The following is a 25,246-nucleotide window of genomic DNA, read 5'->3' as shown; positions in this document are numbered from 1 at the left end:
TTACTTATCTCATGAAGAGAAATGTTGCAAAATGTTTGTGCTGTAGTTTTGTTTTCATGTCTCATGTTTTTATTTGTCAATCGGATGACATTCGACAAATGAGATATGGGCATTTATGATAACTGAATCAATGATGTAATTGCGACAGTACCTTGACATGGGCAGTATAGTCCTCTCTTCATGATAGTCACTGTCACACTCATTGATGTACTCCTTAAGCACAGTGAGAACTCGTACCATGCGGATGGCCTCCTGACGGGCACAGTTAATGCTGTCTTTATCTCCATCTAACACACAAAGGGTGTCGTAGGATGCCTTCAGGCGGTCAAAACATGACTGAATGAAGTCTTCGTGAATTTCAACCTAAAAGGGGAGACAAGAAAAAAAATGGTCAAAGACTTCGATATTACTAATGTATATAGTACATTTGTTAACTGACACATGCGAACTAACAATTTGGAACAGCAGATGAAACAGTTTCTCTAACTGAGAGAAGTCACAGTACCTGGTTAACTTGTAGTTTTGGTCCCAGATTGGTATAGATTTCTTTCAGCAGGTCTATGGCTCGGTTTGCAATGTCGTCACTTCCTTGAATCACCACCTGGGAGAAAACAGAAGAGCTGCAAGTCAGTCTTTAATACATTCATGTGTGTGGATGTCTGAGATAAGTGCACAGCAGCCTCATCTTTAAAGGCCATGTGAAAACATTAACAACCCAAACATCAGGTAGTTGTGTGAAGCTTCAAAGCTGCAGAGCATGCACAGTAAATCTTTATTAAAGCACCTAAACAGAGAATTTGTAAGTTAGACATCTTAGCTCTGGGGCACTAAAGTGGCAAGAAAGGTGAAAAAAAAAAGAGAACGTGATTACAATCTTCAAGGTACAATTTTTTTTCTCCTAAATCAAATTCTCATGACCTTAAAAAATAAATGTTAAAGAAAAATAAAATGTTCATGTGTGCCTGTTGCAACTTCTCTCCTCACCCTCCAGAGATAGTCCAAGCCTATTAGTTCCAGGTCATCCATCATGTAGGCCCTGCGCTTTGCTACCAATTTCCCCTCCCTGCAGTTGACAGCCTTGAAGAACCTCTCAAAGCACTTCATCCCATTCTCTGTCAGCAGAGAGGGATCCAACTGCAAAACATTGTTCTCAAAGAAGTCCTTATTGATGTCTGGGTCCAGATCTGGCTCGTCACCCATCAGTTTGGAGTACCTATTAAGTGATGGGAAAGAAACACATCGTTCAGAAAGCATACTTTGTGATTATCAAATTTCAATTAAGAAACTAATTATGCCATAGGCAAGGAGAAATAGAGCCATACCATTTAAAGCAAGCCTCACGGTCACAGAGAAACACTGCGTTCTCAGCCAGACACTTCCAGATCTGCTTGGCCTGCGGGGCACACAGCCACAGCTGGCCATCTTTTAGCAGAAACCTGGTACATACAAATTTAAATTTAAATGGACCCTGGTGGCCAGAAGGTCAGAGTGATGTTGACGCAATATGTGGACTTGTATCATATTTGCACATTTTTACACAGGATCCTACCTTGTTTCTTTCTTTTTCCCTCCAAGGAGTACTACTTTACTACTACATTTTATATATTTAACTATGCAATGCCCAATGTAATGTACCTCAGGAAGTTGAGCCTTTCCTGGACTTCCTGGACATGGCTATAGCGGCTTCCTGGTCTAACTGTCTGTGGGTCGAACTCTGCTTGTTCCTCTGAAAAAGAGACATGTTGAGTCACACAGCAGGTTGTACACAATTCAACTGACACAACTAATATAGAGGACCATATCTGGTCTGACCAAAGTACCTTTAGACAACTGCCTCATGGTCTCCATGTAGGCTGAGAGGTTCTCAGCCACAAGCGTCACCAGTGCGTGGTTATGCTGCAGCTGGTTGATCAGGTCATGGCGGTAAAAAACATGGGGACTTCTCTGAGTTTGACTGAAGAGAGAACAGCAGGATGATTGGTGGATATAGGCGGTTTTAAAGCAGTGAGTAAAAACACAAGACTGTTGACCAGCCTGAAATTGAATCTACATACTTTTAGTGATACAACTGTGATTGAGAAAACATAGCAAGACTGATTTCTCATATGTCTGTATTAGGGGCATAAATAAAGCAGCTTTTATTGCATCTCTGTGTGTATGTATGCTATAGAATAACCAGCAAAGAAAGTCATATCAATAAAGGCCATTTCATGCCTTATTTCCACAAGAATGTTTTGGTCTAAAAATGAATAAGCCTGCAAACCTGTACTTTTGAGAGCCAGTATAAACCATAAAGAGTCCTGCGAGAATCAGCAGATACTTAAAAATCATTTTAATATTTTTTCTTTTCCCCCATCCCATTATACTCATCAGCTATATTGTCTTATAAGAACAACTTAAAAAAAAAAAACAGTACAGTGATGACACCAATTATCAATTTGAATTCATAAAAAAATATAACATTTAAAAAATATATATAACACTAAAAAAAGGGGGAAAAAACATGTTAACATAAATGAGACATGTGGATCCAAGGCATGAAATACCCCTGATATTTTTGCATTGAATGATTTGAGCTGAAAGGCATCAGGAAGAGCTGGGCTCCATCTCAAAGGACCTTTCATTGAGCTGTGCAACTCACTACTAGATTAAATGCTGTGTATGCACCATGGCTCCCACCAAGAAACTCCCACCAAGCGTCTCTAGAGAAATTAAACACACTAGAGTTTATCCAGTGATGGCTGTTCTTCACCTATTAAATAACTACATTTTACATCATTGAGTAACCGCTTTGAAAGAATCAACCACACCCTGAATGTATTAATGTCACCATAAATACCGAGATTACCCTGATTCTGTTCAAATCTGAGAGCACAACATTAGTTACTCATGTAAGCAGTCCACAGACCTGTCACACTTAAGTTGTTAGAAGCCTCATGTGACTTCAAAAAAAAAATCCTTACTAAAGACAGTCATCAATTACAATTATGAAACAAACTGATGCAACTTTGGTATATAAGCTATAATTCTCTGTAGGACTCATTTTTGCTCTTAAGGGGAATTGCTCCTATAAACAACCTGACAGCTAAGCAAACACTTGCCACCTGGGTCACCAAGGTTTCAAACAACACAACATTAATGATAAAAGTTAATGCAATTTAGAGCTGTCCTAATCTTGCCTGACCTACACATGCACAAACTTTAAGGAATTTGAATAAGCAGTAAGTCATTTGAGATGAAACCCATGAAGGAATTGCTTAAGCGTATTCACGGCAGGGATTTTGCATTTTTTATACATTTTAATATGTCAAAGAGAAAGTTAGACTTGACGTAACACAGAAATAGGAAGAGCCCTGGAATTAGCATTAAACTTACCCCGCTAAGCTCGTTTGTATGTAAATTGGCATTTTCTTTCTGAAAAACAACAGGCATGTGTGCTACATATTTTCTACAGTTACTATTAAAGAAAAACACTACTCCAAGTCTAAACAATTTAATGTTGCACAATCAAACTTAAAATTATTTATTATAGTAACTTTAAATCAATGCTACTCTGGGGCCTGAAGACCCTGAGTTGCTAGAGTACACAGCTTTAAAAAAAAAAAAGAAAAGAAAAGAAAAAAGAAAAAAGAAAGGGGGGGGGGGGGGGGGGGCTGCACGATAACCTGATTCACTCGCAGAACAAGCTTTAATGTATGCTTGACTTACACTTTGGGAAAAAGCCAAGTGTTAATAATTAAATTGATAATGGCTGAATTCCATTAAGGTATATTTGTGATCTGTAAAGTTGCTCAGATGAACTTAATTAACTAATATTATTTACTGGACAGAACTAGTATCGTGTCTATAAAGTATTGTGTATTTTGACTGGCATGATGCAATCTTATGTAAAAGCTTTTGGTCCGAATTAAAGCGGAAAGTGCAGCTTTTCAGCTCTTTCCAGTGTATTCAAAACAAAACAATGCTCACCAACCCATGCTGCTTGACTGATTTACTGAGAGATATTGAACAAATAAGGAAGAAAAAAAAAAGGTTGTCCAGCTTTGTTGGTTAGTGCTGATGGATAATTAGTGCACTGGAATGAGTTGCAGACAAAAAATGTTATCTTACAGCGGTGTAATAAAATGTAAACTGCAATGCCATTAATTTTCTGAAATGCAAAATTGACACGCCTCAGCCATTGGGATAAATGCTCAGCTCAAACACAGAAAATTATGTTTTCTTTATGAGTGTTCAGGCATTCTGTGCAAAATAAATATAAATAATTCATTATAAAGCATTAAAAGTACAGTAAATGATACCTTTAAAAAAAAAAATAATTGCCAGTATTAGAACTGTGCTTTTTGTGAATTTATGTAGGAATATATTTCCACCATGACCTTACCTGAGGTTTTGAGGAGCTTCTCCAAAGAGGCTACAGATTTCTCTGATTTGCTTAAGGGCAGGGATCACCCATTTGTCATTGGTTCGTAGCTCCTCTATGAAGCGATCTATCCATTGAATCTTCTGGGTGTCTCTGTCCTGTGAATGAAAATTAAACATCATCAGTATAGAGTTAAGAAAGACCAGCCTATTATTTTCATATTTTTGGAGTCAAACATAAACCGCAGCATGTACCTGTGAGCAACTATAGTCCAATATCTTGATGTGAGCACTGAGAGCCTGGTCCATGATGTCTACAGGCACATCATCGCTGTGTGCTAGGTTCCACAGCAAGTTAAGGACCTTGTGGGCCATCACACCATCCTTATCATCCTCAGCCAAGCGGCGAATAAGTTCCAACAGTTTTTCACGCTGCTTCTTGCTGGCATTGGTCCAGCTTGCCTATAGAAGTTGGGGGGGGGGGGGGGGGGGGGGGGGGGGGGTTACAGTAGTATCAGTGGAACAATTACACTGCAGCACGATTCAGCTGAAAGCAAATGAAAAATATACATTGTGGACAAAAATCCTTTATCGCCTGTAACTACTGAGGACAAGTCTTACTCACCTTGAAACAGTCAAAAAGGTGATCCAGCTGCTCAGGCGAGAAGTCCCACGCCAGCTTAGCCAACAGGTCGTGGACATTTTTAACGATGGCCTCGTGTTTACCAGCCTGCAGACATACACAGAACAGTTCAGCTGTCAGGGTCACAATATTTATATTCTACCAGAAACTTTGTGATAAAGGGTTTACTCTGGCTATTATAAAGACACTACAAAAAGTATATTCTAATTTGCTTGTTTAAATGAGAGAAAATTCCCTATTAACAGTGGATCATTTTAAGTCAATTTACTAGAATGTTGAAAGTGCGTGAAGTCTGGTCCAGAGAAGTTTACTTTCCAAATCACGTCCTTTTCTTGGTGATGACAGTGTTCTACATGCTTCAGGCTCCACCCCAGCTCAGCCCTGACTCACCTTCCATCTCATACTTTCTATCTAACCTTTTTGCTAAGAATAAAAGGATGTCTGTATTTTGCCAGCTTAAAAAAATATCATGCAGTCCAACCTTCATGTCTGTCCTTGACTATGTGCATACATTTTAGTGTCCTGCTGCAAAACAAAACTACATCAGTATCTACCATAGAATACAACACTTCAAAAGTTATGAAAAACTTTAAACTTATGTATTGAAAAGGTTGGATTCAATTGCTTTTAGCCAATAAGTAGTGGTGCTTTGTACATGTCATCCATTTATAAGAGACTATTACTGCTCCCAATCCTCCTCATATTTCTCATCTCTTTAAATTTTCTAACTACAATTCAAAACCCAGTAAAAACATAACCTTCAATATTCCCCAATGCAAGCAGCAAACTTGGCATGTCAAGTACATACGCACTCTTCAACTAGAATAAAGTCGAACCTGTCCTTAAATTAAAGTTGTGATCATTGCTAACAGGTTTAATTATCCTTGCAATTGTTTTTAATGATTCGTTGATTATTGTTCTGTTCTGTCAGCTGATTGTATTCTTTTGAATCTTTGCCAGCTCTTTCTTGTAAGACAGATTTGAAGGATGACGTATACATTCTCAGCGATTTATAGGTGTGAGCACTGCAGAAATCTAGAGCTGTGTGCCATGATCACACCATGGAGGCACAGTTTGTACAGATACTGCACAAACAGGGTTGAGGTTAGAAAAAAAACAAATCTATAAAACATACCTGGGCAAGGACACATCTTTTTATTTATTTATTATTTGTTCCACACTACTGACAAGAATGCGGCAATCTTTAAAATCTTAAAATTGTAAAACATAGTCCAATAAAGCTGGCGCCAGTGCAAAACAATTATAATCTTCAGGATTCTTAGAAACCACTAGTAAAATCTCTCTCTAAAAAAGAAAAAGACAAAACAAAACCACACATTTAAAAGGTGCTTTCACGCTGCAATCTGAAAGCCATCGTTTTTAATGACTTGTACTGTGCAATGGCAGTCTGTCGCCATGCAGAGCAAAGCCCAAACATAGACCTCAGGAGCTCTTGTGAAGAATGAAGTTGCCTTTGCTACAGCAAATAAAAAAGGGAGGAAAATTTGATATTGTGCGTTGGTGCATGTATGCTTGTACCATTGTACTGCATTTACTGCATTCTTTTCTTGGAAAGAGCTGCACCAGGTATGCATTTTAACAGTGACATAGCTTGCTGCATATCCGCAATAAGGGTTAATAGTTTAGATGACTGACATCTTGCACAAGTTTTTGAAAGTGCCCATTTTGCTCCTTTGGCCACAGGTCCCTGAAACGGTGCACTGAACGCAAACGTCAAGCACAGTGCGTACCACGTCCTGGATCAAAGCCCCATAAAACATTATTTTGTAATCTTGCAACAATGCCGTACTGTGCTGTATTGCTGCATCTGTTCAACCATCTGCAAGGTTTTATCTAACTTTGATTTTTGCCTCCGTATGAAAATAAGAGTAGTTGATAAAACCACGAGTAAGGGCTCTTAGGCTATAATTTTTTATTTTTTTTAAATGATCAATTGCAGAGTACCTGTGCAGCCCAGATGTTGTCCAGATCCTGCATGGTAAGAGCTTTCTCTTTGATAACAAAGCGAAGGATCTTCTCCAGTTTCTCGACATACTGTGGTTGATGCAAACTGTCCCTCAGCACAATGGACAGGATGTGGTTCTGTTGGATCCATTCCTGAAGCACCATAATGAGATGTGTAAAGGAGAAATGAATTTCACAGACATTAAAATCCCTGATGTAAAACACAAATGTTAAGAGCTGAGCGTACCGCCATACGCTCTGCAGTCAGCCATTCCTCCTCCTCAGGGTTATGCCGATGAGTGTAGTAGGACACACTGGAGATGACCTTGTTAACTTCATTTAGTGCATTCATTTTGCCATTAAAAGAAGAAATTTGCAATAACCTGGTGGTAAAAAACAAAAATAAAATGTTTAAAACCTGATCAAACTTAAAGTTAAACAAAATCTTTATCAGAGAAGACTGAATTTGATATTTACCTAAGAATCATTTTTAACCTAAAAATCTCTAAATTCTTCACGGTCTCCTCCTGCCCTGGTACACGAGAAGCCAGATTCTTCAGAGACTTGATTATCATGGACAGTGCGTCATTTTTGGCTTCATTCTTGGCCTCTTTCTTTAGCTCCTCATCTGTGAGATTCTCTAGAAACTGGGGAACCATCTCGATGACTGGAAGGAAGTACTTCTTTACTGTGTGCAATGTGAGAAACTCATAACACTGGCCAAAAGGCCTGTAAAACAGAAAGTAGAAACAGAAAGTCAGTTCCAGAAACAAGACCATTGCACCAAAAGCACTTTGCAACGTGGTGTAAAACCTTGTGCTGTGTCAGCACTTACTTGATAAGTGCAGCGATGATCTGGACATTCAGTGCTTGGCCGCTCATGAAGCGATCGTGCAAAATTTGAAACCCGTTTAACGTGCCAAATTTGTTTATTAAGTCCACCAACCAACCCTGTGATCAGAATAAACAAGGGACAAAAACAAACTGTATAAGCACCCTTTAATGTGAAGTCAGGTTGGTTACACAGGCTAAACTATCATCAGCTTCCATTCAGAGACTTTAGGTTGAAACTACAACAGAAATTGTTTTCTCTGTGTAAATGAACAACTTCTCAAACTAAATTCCTATTGGCAAGCTTGAAGAAACATATCTATTCTTTGGTTTTCTATATTTATTCTCAGTTGAGATGCATGGCTTGTGAAAGAGGCACACTGCTAAGGAGAACAAGCTTCAAACTTCAACTCTTATTTTAATGTAGCTGGTCTTCCTTTGGTCTTCCACTGCCTCTGTCAGTGCCCCCCAGGGTGGCTGTGGCTACAATGTAGCTTGCCATCACCAGTGTGTGAATGTGTGTGTGAATGGGTGGATGACTGGATATGTAAAGCGCTTTGGGGTCCTTAGGGACTAGTAAAGCGCTATATAAATACAGGCCATTTACCATTTCCTTTAGCTAAAAATTAACTTTAAATTTGGCACTGCTGTTAAATATTTAGTAATGAGTAATTTGATTTAAATTTCCTAAAAATAATAGTAATAATAATAATAATAATAATAATAATAATCTCTGACGTAACAGCACAGTAAAACACTAAGTAGTCCTGGGCCCCCTGCCAATAGACAGCCAGACAGGCAAGCAATACTGCAGTACTGCTTCTACTGACCCTGTGCCCACACTGCATTCATCACTCCTTTACTGTACAATTCTTATTCTCTGGTGTATCCACCTTCCCTTTTATACAATCTGCTTTCTGACATAAGCATTAAATGTCTTAGGGACAGTGAAGTCCATGTTATTTTTTATCAGGCAGCTCCAGAGAGGGATTCTTTATTTCAAAAGGGTCTTCAGGGCGAGACTAAAATGTCACTTGATGGAGTTTGTCTTGAGGAAGAAAGATGAGCTAACTCTCCTCAAAAGAAAGAAAACTCAAAGCTCATCTTCTGCATGACATATCTTGACAATTTTCCATACACCTAAGGATTTGTTATACAATACAAAACGCATGACTGGATCAGTCTGGATCACTTAATGCGAATCAGATTATAAACTAGTCATTTTACAGTTTTTATGGTCAACTGTTGTACTGAGTCACCTTGGGAGATCGAGGGTCTGGTGGTCGAGCGTAGAGTTCATCATCAGCCAGCTGTGCTCCAGCAGGGACGGTCTCAGAGGGCCGTGTGCCATTGTAGATGTGGAACTTGCAGTGAGGGTTGGTGGCCATGGCCAACAGCTCCAGTAGAGGAAACCAGTCCTGAGAGAGCTTGGCCACACATAGCTCCACCAACCGGTGTGTGTTATTTATGATACACCTCTGTGGAATAAAACCCGAGTTTAAAAGAAAGAAAGGCAGGATCACAAGAACAATATCAAGAACTGGAAAAAGCCCAGCCTCGACGCTGCTGTGATTAACTTCTGGTCAGCCTTACAACACACATTTTACTATTCATGGTTTCTCCCCAGTAACCCTGAAGTCTGACAGGCTTAACTCTTCAGCTCCCAAGCTAGAGAAAAATTGCACATTTCACTCATTACACCCACATTTTGTTGCCTTTAATGAGGATTCCACATTGTCAACAAAAGAAATTACACTTCCACACAAACAAAGGAAGAGCACTCCTGCTAGTCACGCCATTGGTCAAATTCCAGCAACCAGGCTGTTCTGCATGGCTCCTGGCTAGTTCACATGTCTGTAGAAACCAGATATGAGCAATCAATACAGGACTGACTCATCACAGCATTCCCAGCAAGCTTTTAGACTTTACAAGTCTCTGACTGCTTCATCTTCTCAGTGTCTCATTTTAAAAGGAGCTGCAGGTGACAAGCATGATGATGTATAATATACTGAAAAAGATTAGATTTTAAAAAAGAATCCACAGTGAGGAAGAGAAACAAAAACCCCTTTTCCGCCTTTAAATCCTCACACATCTGTCTTAGTGGTTTATTTCAAGTACGTTCCACAGATCAATTTCAAGAACAAGAGCTTAAGAAAAAAAGAAAAAAAGATCACTGATCACTGCTGGAAATGCCTCTTTCTATTAAATCTACAAAAACTACATAACAACTCACTTTGCAGACCAACCTAAGATCTGAACAATGGATGTATCTAATGAGATAAAGGCAAAGAATGAAGAAACAGGTTTTACAGACCGCCATCCCTCATCAGGACAATCTGGACCTTTAAATCAAATTTTAGAAAAGCATCTAACATACAAGAACGATTTTGTATCTCATAAAAATGTGAATTTGCTTTTAAATATACTATATAGGTTCTTTATTGTGATTATTTGAAAGCATGGTCATCTTAAAAAAAAATCAAACCAAACTGTAAGGCAGAAGCAAAAAAAACTCACATGGATTTCAAACTTCCAACCACTGACTGCCTCGTCTGTGAGGATTTTTGTGAAGGAAATAGTCAAACCATCTCGGAAAAACCTCTGACATGCTTCACACTTCACATCCAGTCCTGCAAGAAAAGTCACCCATTAGATAATAATAATAATAATAATAATAATAATAATAATAATAATAATAATAATAATAGCAAGGTAAAGGAGATGAAAAATAAGAATGAGAGGCACAACAACAACAACAAAGCATTCATATAGTGAAAAACATATTTGAGTTGACTATCTTCTGATTGGGTGCCTCTAATAAACAGAACGTTTGGAGAGTCAAGGATTTCCTTTCTTTCTGACATTATCCAGGGCAAACAGTAGAAAAAGAAAAACACTTGGAAAAAGTGTTTAGAGGAGTCTGAAGCCTAAGAATAATAAACTTGTTCAGTTAACATAAACATAAAATAAGAACCTAACTAAGGACCCGTGTCCATATGCAGTTTTATGTGCTGTCAGCACATCTTTTCTATAGAAATCCTATGAAGCTGAGCACTGATACCACTCATAGTCCTCAGAGAAAAAATGCCCTCAGGCACACAGCAGTTTTCCGCTGCGCTTTACAGGCCTCTCAGCTGAACACAGGTCAGTTTTGGGAATACTCCTGCTCTCATCAATGTCACTTCTCTCTTAGAGACCAATCAGAAGGGGCATAACTTACAGTAGCAACACTAAAAATAATGACAGAGGAGAAAACTTTAAAGAAGACGGTTTTGTAACCTAGCAACAACAAGCACCTGAGAGAAGCCTCTGCTAAGGAGGTCATGGGCACTTCCAGTACAAAAAATGTCTCTGTATACAACTCGCTCTTTTTGATTCCTCACTGACTTTGGTGGATTTCATCAAAAGAGACAACTGCCCTATATGCACAAGATTAATATCATCACTGATGCAATTTAAAAGTTAAGTCCTTTTGGTATACTTCATATAAGAAATACAAAACATATGTTAACAACATATTTTGATTGCATAACTGTAAATCTTGGATCAATTTAAAGAACATTTAAAAGGTAATTGTTAGCAATGTTATAGGCAGCACAGAGCTGAACACCTACACTGCAATAGCAAGGCCAGTTCTTCACTGTTCTCTTTACATAATTATGTCAATATTGCAGATTAAGTAAAAAGTAAAGGTTATGTGTATTTAACAAAAAGTACAAAACCAAGTACCAAATGGGAAAATGTTTGAGTTTAGTGCTAATCTTTTTAATCAATTAATCAATATGATGAAGTTCTAAAAAAGTTACAAAAACACTTGCATCTGAAATTTACAACTACACATGAAGATTTTGTAATATTCCATTTTATGTCTTTGTAAATTATTTAAGTATTTTTACACATCCAGGAACTCTTGATGTGCAAAGCACGCAAGGAAAATTAAGTAAAACAGGCAAAAGAAATCACTGACTATTTTATATTCTACTGAGTGTTTCATTATTTAACAAGCTCAAAGGAAAGAGATTTCCTACATCTGTTAGATGTTTCACATTATATTATATTGACAAAAAACTAGCCAGTGAAAGCCATAAGCACAGACTGCAGGATGTCAGTGCCACAAAGCTCCTCTATGAAAAAGAACATTCTGTGCACTCCCACCTTTTTTACTCAGGTCTATAGCAGCTTCCAAGAGGACTTCTAACTCTCCTTTTGGCAAAACTGGAACAACCCAACGAGGCCTAGGAGAACAGAAAGACATGAATCGCCAGAAAAAAAGAGGAAAAGGATACTGTGCAATATTTGTAATATTCACCTGTGTAAAATGCATAAATATTACATTGATATTGTCTAACTGCACCCCAAAGAGCTATATTTACTTTGCTGTTAGGCAACTCTGCTGTGAGAGTGTGAATGGTGTGATGTGTTCAGACTGAACACGAAGCAAACTTTAAATGGACTCCGCAGAGTATGCCAGGAGACATGGGTCCTCCCATCCCCCCAATTTAAAAAATGTTTTTAACCAAGTTATGTATGCTTACAAAACAATTTGAGTTTACTCTCTGTCATAGCTGAGATTTAAATGTGACCTACCTGTTGATCATGTCATCGAGCTTGGCTAGGTCAGTGTGAGGAAAAGCTGGCTCTTCCTCTTCCAGCTGAGGGGGACCATCCCCCTGGCCCTGCTCATCTGGTGGGCTCACTGGAGAGTTCTCATTAGATGAGTTAGGAGATGACGTCTAGAAAAAATGCAGACCATCAAAATCAGATCTCATGTAATAATCTTTCTGGATTTCAGGTCTATGCTGCTATGAAAGGAAAAAAATGCAATGGCAGACCAAGTATCAAAAGCAAATGTAGCTTAAAATCCAAACTAAAAACCTAATGATATATATATGTGGTTAATTACGAATGCAGAAACAAATTGAAAAAAAATGCACTCACACATTAACAATTCCTAGCTTCTACAAATCCAAATAAATTCACCAATTCCAAAAAAGTGCACCAAACAATAAGTTGATATAAAGAAAATGCCTGAACCAGCTTACAAACACACGACAGCACGGCCCTCGATGTGCAGTATGCCTCATTTCAAAAGACCTGCACCTGGGCAGCATTTTGGAAAACAATGGCTTTATTCCAGCACACTCACTCCTTTGTTTTTACTAAAACATCTAACTAGTGTTAGTGGCCAACTAATTATATTTTCATTTTTCCTCAGTTTATTTAAACTTTAATACCCTAACCTTTAAAAGCAGCATTGTCTAACAATTTCACTGTTCTCATCTTTTCTGACAATTACCTCCATTAAATCCAGTTCACTTAACAGTCAGTTATCTTTCATTTTTTTAGCTCAGTGGGCAAAAGACATAAGTCATAAAATATCACCCCTATCTTTTTTTTCTTCTTTTTTTAAACACATCCACATGCCTTTGATTAAAAAAAAAAAAAAAAAAAAAAAAACCTCTCTCCTTATGACCAATTTCACAGAGTGTCTGCTAACATCACCCAGGAACCACTAGCTAACCAGTGAAGGAATAATGCTTCTTTTCCTTTGTAACTTGGGATTACCACTGACTGACTGATTTCTAGGCCTGTATGACTGGGGCTTTAGCAATCAATTTTACAGTGACTGCCTACAACCACTTCCCGACCGGTCACACAGCACACTCCCCCCCCCCCTAATGAGCAATGGTTGACAGAGGCCACCAACTGGTCTCTAGGCATGCTTAACTCAAGCCTTAGCTTGTATAGCTGAAGGTCACACTATCACTCAGGATCATTTACTTTTTCAGGCAAGTGTAAATCTGTTTTGTTTTTTTGTATTTTTGACTGGGTTGAGGTTTAGAGCTTAATTTTCAACCACAAAAAGCAAGTAAAGAGGGAATTTACCAAAATATAGAAACAAATCACTGAATGCGTTACGTCTCACAAAGGAAGCTCATTTATTGCATAGCTTACTTAGTCACATTTATAACTTTATCAAAAAATAAAAACCCACAAAATGGTAGATTTACACATCACCTGTGAGGTACTGCTAGAAAGCATAACAATGGGCGGGAATGTGTCAACCAGGTACATTCAAGAACCAAAAGCAAGGCTGGAGATGCACCAGAAGACCTGCTCAAAACAGGGGCTTTTTGTTTCTGCTTTTAGAAAAGGAAATATGTTCTGCTCTAATGCTGGTTGTACCGCTACTGATATCACATTAGTGTGTGTCTCAGAGTTTCATCACTGATGAGGTGAAACAGGTGCAGGTTGTTCCTTTACAGACACAGTGGCCAAGTCAAGACAATATGTTAGTTCAGGCTAAAGCCGTTGGACAAGAAGTCCCACATTTTGTTTAAAAATCTGTCCTAACAACAAAAACACTTACAGCTAACTTAAAACAAATAAACTAAAGATACAAAAAACAGTGTGTTAGGGACTGAATGATTTACCTTATGTGATGATAAATATTTAAGAGAATTTTCCCACAAGCCAAAACAGCCATTTTATTCGTTTTGGACTGTGGTTTGATAACACAAGTTTTTTTGTTTGTTTGTTTGTTTTAAGGTATATTCTGTGTACTCCTGGCAGCAGAATACAGCCACTATAAACCTACATAAAAGCCAACTTTCAACTTCTGTAATCTGCATGGCTTTTACATAGTCAACAAAATATCAACAAGTGGAATATGTTCAGAGAGGCTTATGGCAAAGCCTAACAATGTCATGACAAAGATGCTTGTTAGTAGATATGGGCTAGCACAGCCATGATCCTACACTAAACAAACAACTAGGGTCAGCTTTGGAGAGGCTGCATAAGGATCTCCCAGTAGGGGTGCAATTAAAAGAAACTGCACTACATACAGTTTCCAAGAGAACTGACTGAAACAAAAGCTTTCAACCGACAAACAGATTTTAAACTGTTTGGCTTGATGAGATAGTGTCAATAGGCAATAAATACTGAAGTTTGCATGCATTGTCATGAGAGAAGATTGGATTCCCAAAAATAAGGTAGGACTGAAAAAAAACATTAACCTTTCACATGTAAAGGGATTTTTTTCCTCCAAATTAGGTCCTATAGTTACCAAACAGCTAGGACAGGATCTGCTAGTTTGTGACCACCTGCTCCTATTATAGACATTTTCTAACTTCCTGCTTACGCTAGTTTTGGTGAAAAGCTTGATTTAAAACAAAAGAAAAAAGAAAGGTCATTCAAGTGATCATAACTCTGATACTTTAAATATGAAGTATTACTCATTTCACCATACAGGAAATATAATAAGAGTTGACATGGGTCACGTATAAATGTGTTAGTATGTGGGTGAATCTTAGGGCTACACTGGAAGTAAGAGTATTTGAGAAATACAATCAAAAATGTACATCGATGAATATGCATTTAACCACTTTATTTTTTCTTTCATCTTTTGAGTGCGCATCAACAGTGGTGGTGGTGTGAGCAGCTGTGTATAAGAGTAAAGGAGGGATACTCAACGTGGAAAGAGATGCATAACTGAGAAATATAAAATGTGGGGGTGTGTGGTGAAGGCTCCTTCTGCTTGGCTGACCTACATAGGCAGCTTGCCTCTCACGTCTCACCACAGCTCATCTCTAACCAACACAGGCCTGCACACGCACAAAGACACGCACACACACACCCTTTATCCATCACTCAGGAGGCTCTGTTCATTGATGCTTCGCCTTCTCTCCCTTTCTCCCTCCTTTTCCGCCCCCACCTCCCCTCTCTCTTCATCTCCCTGGGCATCTGTGTGTGGTTAGGTACGAGCAATATCAGCAAAAGAAAAAGAAAAAAAACTGTGCTGTGTTGACTGAAAAAAGCAAAACAAAACAAAAACAAATATCTTTTTTCATTCCTATAACCGTTTTTGGGTTTTTTTTCTTTTCTTCATTTCACCTATCTAAAACGAGTGTTAGAAAGATGATGCTGACCTGGTTTTGTGGCAGTGGGGGTTGGCTCTGAGCATCAGGAGCCTGGCCCTGGCCCTGACTGTCATTGCCCCCCACCGGAGAGCCACGCGTGGTGGCCGTCATGCTCGCCACGGGGCAGATCTTGGCAATCTTGGCCTCTTAGGGAGCGCTGGCCAGGAGGGAAATCACAGCCACCTCAGCTGTAGAGCAGAGGGAAGAGAGCCGGAACACACGAGAGAGGGACACAAGCACCTGGAGATCTGGGTGTGCTGCTGAGACCATTGCATAACCTGGAGCAGAGAAGAGGGGGCAAAGGTCAGAATTATCAGCTGACTGCTTAACATGTAAAAGCTGAATGGGTTAGGAGACTTTGTAATATCTAAAATACATGTTTAAATCTAAAATAAAATAAACTGAACTGAGCTGTGCCTGTCAGCTCAGTTCAGCTTGTATCACTCAGTTTTTCAGTGACTGCCTACATGTTCTTTTCTCTTTTATTCAGAAAGGAAGATGATTTGCCAAAAAGGACAAAACTGGAGAGTTCAGTCTCAGCCAATCAAGCCTTAAAGTAATAACACTACCCCTTACTAACTTAATAAGAAAAGAAAGATAAAGAACAATAAACTACTATTGTAACACTTTGATATATGTCCCTGGGATTAGCCAATATGAGGCAAACCATAAGTCATCATCCAAAAGCCAGTTTTCATTTTAATTCTAATATTTAACCCAGAAGATGCTGTCTGCCTGAATCCCACAACAAGAAAAATAATAATCTCAAATGCAGACATAAACATCCGATTGTATATGAAGGAACGGGTTAACAATGGACTGTATAGGAAAAAACAGATTTAGTGCTACTGCATTAGTTATCAGCTAATTGATCCCTTGTTTTAAACTATACTCCCATTTAAGACTGAAAATTATAGCTTTTACACCATCATGAAACGCCTTTTGAGCACTGTCATGTATTAGCTCACAATACCTTAGTTCACATTTATTCTGTTTCTTACTCTTCAGCAATCATTTTTTAGATTACAATACAAGTGTGCCTGCCAAAGTAATTTCTGAGATTTAACGACCTTGGTGATACTGCTAAATGGTACAGTTCAATGGGACAAGAACCCCAAGCAGCTCATGATTAGACAGTAAGGCAGTCTGGCCTGATTATTTAATCACGTTGCTTTACTTGAACGGAAAACCTGTTATGTCAGTAAAATTCTCTCACTGCACTGCAAAACTATGTGTCCATGTGCAACTGTGATGAGAAGAGCAGGTCAAAGTTAAGCCAGGAAGTTTTCCTGTAAACTGTCAAGGATGTCTAACAAATAGAGCTTGGGTAATACAATTTTCATTCACATTTTAAATCAAATTCCCTGACCAATTTGAGTTATTTTGTTCAGTACCATAGACTGAACACATCACAGCAATGAATTTAATGAGAACCACAAAATAAATGGACCATATATTCCCTTTAAGGTCAGATATGCTCATCAGTAAGCAATTTTAGACACCAGTTTAGCACTGGCACTGTGTGTGGGGTCACCGATAACCACATATTTCTGAAAATAAATGTCATTTAACCTTCTCCCTGGATTTCAGTTCTAAACCATCAGACCTTTAGATCACTTTCATTACATCAAATAGTCTAAAGCTCATCACTTTTTCATATTCAAAAGAATACAGAAAGAAAACCAATTTCAATTGTTAATTTAAATATTTTGTATTTATCACATTGCCTAAAACCACCACTAGAAAGTCTTCCCATTACAATAGTCAAAAAATAAGTGAAAATTCAAATTACCAAAATAAAATGTTATGTTGCTGGAGCAAACCTTCTAGGTTTTCAGTTATTAAAATGAGCACTTAGGATATATTCTTATTCAGAGTGAACATGTTTTCCATTTAATTTCTTTCCCCACACAAATCAAGAAGGAGCATATATGAGAGATTTACTGACAAGGTCTGAACCCAGAACCTTAGTCCCTTCTGCAATGCCCTTGTAATAAAGAGGGAATATCAACATATTCTCTACACCATTTTACCAGCTGAAAGCAGCTGGCGTGGTATAAAATCTAACAAAGCAAATACTCAAACCGTAGCTCAACTTAGAAACATCATTTAGCAGCTCAATATAAGACTAGAACTAAGAACATAATTGAAACAGAGTGCTGGTTGTACATTATACAAAAAACAAACAAGCAAAACGAGATACACATAAACTGCAGCTGTTCTGCTCCCTTGTATCATACCAACTATCTGAAAGAAAGTTAACATGGGTGTGGAAAAATAGCTGATTTAATATTTATTGGTTTAACAGAGGTGAAACTAGCGCAAATTCCACTTTACATGCTACCTGCTGCACCACCAACATTTTGATGGTGCAGCAGGTAGCATAACATGCAGTCCATAACAGTTATTAATAAAGGCAAAACGTTAGGAGTATCTTTAGCTTGCAGAGAACTAAATGTCACAGCATTTAGCCAAGTGTGCTATCTGTAAAGCCAGCCATTATTAACTAACTATCTGCCAAAACAGGGACGGTGGGTTACTTTCATGACGCACGAAGAAAAAAAAAAACATACTATCATGTTTTGTTTGTTTTTTAACCACAGTCAACAAAGTGATATACAAATTTAACAACAGCCATAACTAACGCTAGCTCTCTATGCTAGGTGCAACTGGGGCCTTTTGGAGCGCCCGGCTTTGAAATAATAGTGTTATTTAGCGACATTATTAACGGGTAAATCGGTCATGTAATGTCATATGCTCTAAGATGGAATATCTTCAAAATGACACACAGCCCAGATGCAGATGAAGTAAACGGTGACATTACGTAACTGTCGTCGCAAACTAGCGCCGTCAACTACTACTAACAGCTGGTGGTCTAGTTAGTTAATAACCCTGGCTGCTAGCTAGCTGCGGCAACTAACGATGGTTAGCCTGCAAGGCGATCCGCCCAGACAGCACAGCAGTGAAGGCCTGGTCGTCCAAAGCCCACTGCGCTGAGAAACACAGGCCTCATCATTCGCTCAGGCCTGACGTTATAGTTGTCCTGCAAACCTCTGCTGCATAGCCGATGAGCCTAAATACGTAGAGAAAGAACCAAGGATAGAGGAGGATTAGATCTGCCTAATTTTCACCAATACTTCTTAGCCAACAGGCTTCAGTTCATCTCAGAATGGTTAAAACATACCTTCTTAGTTGAGCCCTGGCTAGATGTTGAACAGGCACTATGCAAGGATCTAGAGATTTCAGACCTACCATTTATTAGCTCAAACATCAAAAGACATGAATGCTTTAAAAGTATCAACATCAGCTTTTCTCTAACAGCATGGTGGGAGTTTCTAAAAATAACGGAGTCTTCATTAATCCCATGCAAACGTACACCTATCTGGAATAACCCTGACATATTACAAAACAATAATATGATTAATTTCCCAGAATGGAGTTGTAAAGGAATTAAATACTTAGAACATATATTAAAGGGAACAGAATTTATTCCATTTGACAGACTAGTTGAACAATATGGGATCAACAAGACAAGGTTTTTAGAATATCAACAAATTAAATCCATAGTAAAAAAGAAATTTAACCTCAGTCAAGTTGAATTACAAACACCACTAAGTGCAGCACATTTTCTTACTCTTAAATCCCCCAAATTATTATCTAAAATATACAGAACACTTTCTAAATTAGATGAATCAATATCCCTTCCTACTGCAAAGTGGGAAGCAGATTTATCAGTCAACCTAGACCAAAACTTCTGGTCTCAGATTTGCTTAAAAACTTTTAAATTAATTAAAAATCCCAGTCTGCAATTAATACAATACAAAATACTTCATAGAGTGCACTATACAGGTCATCGGATGTTCAAGATGGGCTTTACATCTTCCAACAACTGCTCACACTGTCAAGGCAATACACCAGACAATTACATCCACGCTCTTTGGTTCTGTCCACCAGTGCAAAAGTTTTGGCGCGAGATATGTGAAGACTTATCAAAGTGTCTGAAATGTAACATTCCAACTTCCCCCTTAGTGTGTCTACTGGGCAGCTTAGATAATGTCACTTCAGAAAAGAATATCGCCCATATGGTTTTCACTGCCCTATGCATAGCCAAGAAAACAGTCCTCATGAACTGGAAAAATAAAAATAATCTTAATTCTAACCAATATAGAAATTATCTATTAGATTACATTAGTCTTGACACAGCCTCTGCCACCACATTAGATCAATTGCTCTGGGCCCCTTTTATCAGCTCCATCACCTAGTGGGGGTGGGGGGTCATAGTTTGGTCCCGCCTTCACTGTTGTGATTGGTGAGGGGGTAGGGACAGGCTTAGGGCGTCGGGGGGTTCCCCGGAGGCATCTTCCTTGGGGGGCTCAACCCGGGGTAGCGGTCACGTCCGGTTGGGGGCTCTGTTGGCTCTCAGGTGACTGTTTCCTCGCGGCTGCGTGCAGCGGGGCTAGGGGAGGGTCTGTGCTGACGGACGTGGGTTACTGACCTGGCAACCTGGCTGCCCCTGGGTGGGTCCGGGATGGGCGTGAGGTTCTGGGGGCGCTCCGTCTCTGGGCTGGGGCCCGGGCCGGGCCTCGGGGGCTTGGGTCCTGGTTGGTGTGTTGCCGGGGTTGTGGGCGGGTGGGTGCATGGGGGCCCGGCCCTGGAGCAGGGTGCCGCCGGTGCGTTGAGCCGCCTGGGGGGCTCTTCAACTGGTGGGGGGGATGGTCACATCTTGCAGGAGCCTTCTTCTCTTCAGGAACTCTCTGCAGGAGGGGGAGATACAGGAGAGGTGGAGGAAGATCTCAGCCTGGGCGTTTACCGTCTTATGTAGTCTGGAAGATGTGTGGATGGTGGGGTGGGTGCAGTTTTCTCTGTGGTGGGGTTGGGTGGACTGTCCAGGGCTCTGTGGAGCCGGGGGGCGCTACTGCACTGGGCCCCGGTCTGATGGGCCTGGGCCCCCCTTCCCTGGCGGGTCGCGGAGGGTGGGAGTGCCTACTGGGGTCAGCGGGGGAGCTGGCCCCAGGGAGGGGTTACCTGCCCCTCCCTTCCTTCCCTCCCCATCTCCAGCTGCCTCCCTCTTCCCGCTCCTCCACAACCACCCACACATGCAGGGCCTTGGAGTGGGGGTATGTCACCAGGGTGCAGAGGAGGCTACCCCCCCCCCTGTCCCCTTCTGGCTGCCTCTGCCTCAATTTTATCCCACAACTTAGACATTCACATTATTCACACTCTCATTACACATACATATAGGATCTTGGGGGTGGGCACAATCACGGAGTCCAAATCACCATCAGGGTGTATACCTCACCCCTGACGTCGTTGCCCACCTCTCAATTTTAAATACACTTAGTCATTGAGGGCTAGCAGGAGGGACTATGCGCTTACCTGCTGCTCCTTGGCAGGTAGCTCCATGCCCTCCTGGGTTTTAATTGCACCTTAGAACACATATGCATCAACACTACAATGAGCGGGTGGAGGGAGGTTTGGAGTCTTCTCCCACCCCCATTCTCTGCGGCCTGCTGGAGCGGGAGGGCTAGTAGGAGGAGTTGGCCGTCCGACTGCGGTCTGGGGTGTGGGGCCTCCCTGCTGCTGCGGAGTCGGGGTGGTCTGCCTCTCCCCACCGCAGGGAAAAGGGTAACACCACCTGGGTCTGGGTGCAATTCCCCCCTCCAGGGGCAAGGGTACCTAGACCCGGTTTGTAGAGTACGCTTGGGGAGTGTGATCGTCCCTTTATGTCTGTCTCCACGTCGGTTGAGTGTGGAGTGAGTGCATATGAGAGCATGAGGGTGGGAATGGATGTTTGTGTCTGTGTCTATATGTCAGGTTGGGTATCAGACGCCACCTCTCTGGGGACACCTCAGGCCCTCCAAGGTTTGGAGGCCTATCTCCACCCACCACCACTTCCCCTGCCGGTGGCGGACTCCCTCAGGTGTCGGTGTGTTGGTGGTTCTTTGTGTCTGGGGGTGGGCGTCCGGGTACACACCGGCTCACTCCTTGGCGGCCGCTTGTCGGGGCCTGGGGCCTGGGGCTCGCTCGGGCCCCTTTGGAGGTGGGGTGCCCCCGGCCTCTCGGCCTGGGGCTCGGTCACTCAGGCACAGCTGGGGGCCGGCGGAGCTCACGGGCGCGTCACTGCAACTCCCCCTGACTTCTGCTCCGCGGCTGCTGGGCGAGCCCTCATCTGGGACTCTCCTCAGCTCTTACTGGAACAGTGGCGCGGCTGCCCCTCTGTTGGTCTTCCATGGTCTCTTGTGTTCTGGGGGCCTCTGGATGTCTGGAGTTTTGATCTCCTCCATACCCGCTTCACACCCTGGAGGACGGGGCTGTGGCCCCCCCACACTCCCTAGCAGATCATTACATGGAGAAACCTTTGGAATGCAAGCATGCTGATCCACACAGGTATGCACACATGGGTATTCACAGACGCGGACTAAAGCTTTCTTGGCTGCTGCCTCAAAGCACACTGTGCGCTGTCTATCTTGCGTGCTGCACAATATCGTTTATTATTTAGTAAATATTGATATCTATGACTAGCTAGTTTATTGTGATGGTGCTTTGTTTTCTCTATTATTATGTTGCTCTTTGTTGTTTGCTGTCTCCTCTGTTTGTTTTTTTTTGTTTGTTTTTTTTTTTTTTTTTTTTCTCCATACAGGTGAACCAGGAGTTCTTTTTTTTTTTTTCTCTCTCTTCCCCCCCCTTCTCACCGTCTCTTCTCCCCTTTGGTTTTCTTTCTTTCTCTCCCCCTCTTTCTCTCATTCATTCCCCCTGTCCTATTTATTTAAAAAAAAAAAAAAAAAAAAAAAAAAAAAAAAGACAAAGGATGAACTGAAGCTCTGCCATCACGTAATGTCGCATACTGCTGTTTCTGATGTCATTTAAAAAAATTTAAAAAAAATTTAAAAAATTTAAAAAAAAAAATGAGCACTTAGGATATATTCTTATTCAGAGTGAACATGTTTTCCATTTAATTTCTTTCCCCACACAAATCAAGAAGGAGCATATATGAGAGATTTACTGACAAGGTCTGAACCCAGAACCTTAGTCCCTTCTGCAATGCCCTTGTAATAAAGAGGGAATATCAACATATTCTCTACACCATTTTACCAGCTGAAAGCAGCTGGCGTGGTATAAAATCTAACAAAGCAAATACTCAAACCGCAGCTCAACTTAGAAACATCATTTAGCAGCTCAATATAAGACTAGAACTAAGAACATAATTGAAACAGAGTGCTGGTTGTACATTATACAAAAAACAAACAAGCAAAACGAGATACACATAAACTGCAGCTGTTCTGCTCCCTTGTATCATACCAACTATCTGAAAGAAAGTTAACATGGGTGTGGAAAAATAGCTGATTTAATATTTATTGGTTTAACAGAGGTGAAACTAGCGCAAATTCCACTTTACATGCTACCTGCTGCACCACCAACATTTTGATGGTGCAGCAGGTAGCATAACATGCAGTCCATAACAGTTATTAATAAAGGCAAAACGTTAGGAGTATCTTTAGCTTGCAGAGAACTAAATGTCACAGCATTTAGCCAAGCGTGCTATCTGTAAAGCCAGCCATTATTAACTAACTATCTGCCAAAACAGGGACGGTGGGTTACTTTCATGACGCACGAAGAAAAAAAAAAACATACTATCATGTTTTGTTTGTTTTTTAACCACAGTCAACAAAGTGATATACAAATTTAACAACAGCCATAACTAACGCTAGCTCTCTATGCTAGGTGCAACTGGGGCCTTTTGGAGCGCCCGGCTTTGAAATAATAGTGTTATTTAGCGACATTATTAACGGGTAAATCGGTCATGTAATGTCATATGCTCTAAGATGGAATATCTTCAAAATGACACACAGCCCAGATGCAGATGAAGTAAACGGTGACATTACGTAACTGTCGTCGCAAACTAGCGCCGTCAACTACTACTAACAGCTGGTGGTCTAGTTAGTTAATAACCCTGGCTGCTAGCTAGCTGCGGCAACTAACGATGGTTAGCCTGCAAGGCGATCCGCCCAGACAGCACAGCAGTGAAGGCCTGGTCGTCCAAAGCCCACTGCGCTGAGAAACACAGGCCTCATCATTCGCTCAGGCCTGACGTTATAGTTGTCCTGCAAACCTCTGCTGCATAGCCGATGAGCCTACATACGTAGAGAATTTGGTTAAATAGCTAAAACCAATACTGAGAGAATATCGCGTTTCTCCTCACTACTGTCGACCATCTGTGTTACCATAACGCCATTTGCAAAGTACATTAGTCGAGCTAATAAGAAGTAATCTAAACAGTTAATGTTAGCCAGCCGTTAGCTTCTGTTTAAGTAAACGTATTCACCGTAGCTAACCTTTCTGTTTTGACAAGCGGCTTGCTGAGATGACTCGACAAGTAATTAGTGTTCAACCCATAAAATTATAATTTTCCTATTCAACTCAATGCCACTTCGTGGCCATTTTAGCTTTCTGGGATAACGCATAAAATGTCAGTGACAGTGGAGGCGTCTATTTCCTGAAATTTAACTCACTGTTCTGACCCGTATCGCCTAACGCTAAGTTCTAACTTAGCTAAAACAAACTGAAAATAACATATCAGAGGCCCGGGTTATAGAACAGGTTAGCTGCAATGTAGTTTTGATAAAGCCGCTGTAATAAAACAATTAACAACTCTGGGTGGATGAAATTTAAATTCGCCAACATGTAAACATTAGACGTTTAAAGGAAATGTTCCTTCTCAGTCTTTAAACAGGACCAATCGCAGGTAGCTAGCGCTAGCTTGACTTCAGTGAATCTAGCGGGATGAGCTAGGCAGCCTGCACGTACTGTCAGGACTATGAATTGCAATTTAATCGCATTGACATTGTCAAAGATTCAGTAAGCAGTAGCTAACAGAGAAAACTCCATCAGCAAGTGAATAACACCAACAACCCAAAATGCTATAATGTTACCTTTCATACACCAACAGCTGACGCTAGTACTAGCAGTAGCCAGCTAACAATCACCAGCCAGCACAGCGAGCTAGTTGGCTAACAACTCACCAGGAATTTGATATGACTTCCCCTCTATTCACGGGCTACGTCCAGCCTTGAACGATGGTGTCGTCGTGTATTACATAAACGTGGCCTATATCAGTGACAGTTTCACAGGACACAAACCTGTTACTAGAATGATCTAATTCCTACGTTTTTTTCCTCTGCTTCTGGGTGTTTTTCCTGCGTCACCGGCGCGGTAACAGCCCCCCTAACTCTATCTAGTCCGATTTCTGGGGCTTGTCACTTCGGTCCCAGCAGTCAGTCACAACTTGATTCAGTTCAACATGGCGGAAGCGCAGTCGGACACAAATGCAGCTCACTAAAACAGACTAGACGACTGTGTGAACTCCAACAGTCAGCGATGTCTGTAAGCTAGTTTGCACCACAACCGAGCACAGCTCAGCTAACACAACACCCGCTGAATGGAAAGCGAATAAAACCCCTTCTCGATTCTGATAACTCACTCCAGCTCCGGCATTGATATCCGATCCATAGTTTGAACAAAACCAGGC

General features: G+C 40.7%; 1 protein-coding gene across 12 annotated transcripts in view; it reads right to left on the bottom strand.

Moving 5' to 3' along the window:
* Window positions 1-25,246, bottom strand: part of usp9 (ubiquitin specific peptidase 9) — a 41,712-nt gene extending 16,466 nt beyond the window's left edge. For 4 of the 12 annotated variants that reach the window (XM_082508304.1, XM_082508295.1, XM_082508294.1 and 1 more), the window contains exons 1-19: window positions 24,741-25,192; window positions 15,730-15,998; window positions 12,389-12,534; window positions 11,957-12,036; window positions 10,319-10,431; window positions 9,061-9,279; window positions 7,806-7,921; window positions 7,448-7,699; window positions 7,218-7,353; window positions 6,971-7,123; window positions 4,988-5,092; window positions 4,618-4,824; window positions 4,385-4,521; window positions 1,821-1,954; window positions 1,636-1,726; window positions 1,323-1,436; window positions 985-1,213; window positions 506-601; window positions 152-363 (exon numbers count right to left, since the gene is read on the bottom strand). In XM_082508304.1, the coding sequence (XP_082364430.1) occupies window positions 152-363; window positions 506-601; window positions 985-1,213; window positions 1,323-1,436; window positions 1,636-1,726; window positions 1,821-1,954; window positions 4,385-4,521; window positions 4,618-4,824; window positions 4,988-5,092; window positions 6,971-7,123; window positions 7,218-7,353; window positions 7,448-7,699; window positions 7,806-7,921; window positions 9,061-9,279; window positions 10,319-10,431; window positions 11,957-12,036; window positions 12,389-12,534; window positions 15,730-15,831 (2,642 nt within the window). In that variant the 5' untranslated portion in view covers window positions 15,832-15,998; window positions 24,741-25,192. The other 8 variants (XM_082508293.1, XM_082508303.1, XM_082508302.1 and 5 more) reach the window with 6 other exon arrangements.

The sequence above is a fragment of the Aulonocara stuartgranti genome, assembly GCF_965226115.1.
Source record: "Aulonocara stuartgranti genome assembly, chromosome: 16".
NCBI lineage: Eukaryota > Metazoa > Chordata > Actinopteri > Cichliformes > Cichlidae > Aulonocara > Aulonocara stuartgranti.
This window is presented reverse-complemented; position numbering and strand designations above follow the sequence as displayed.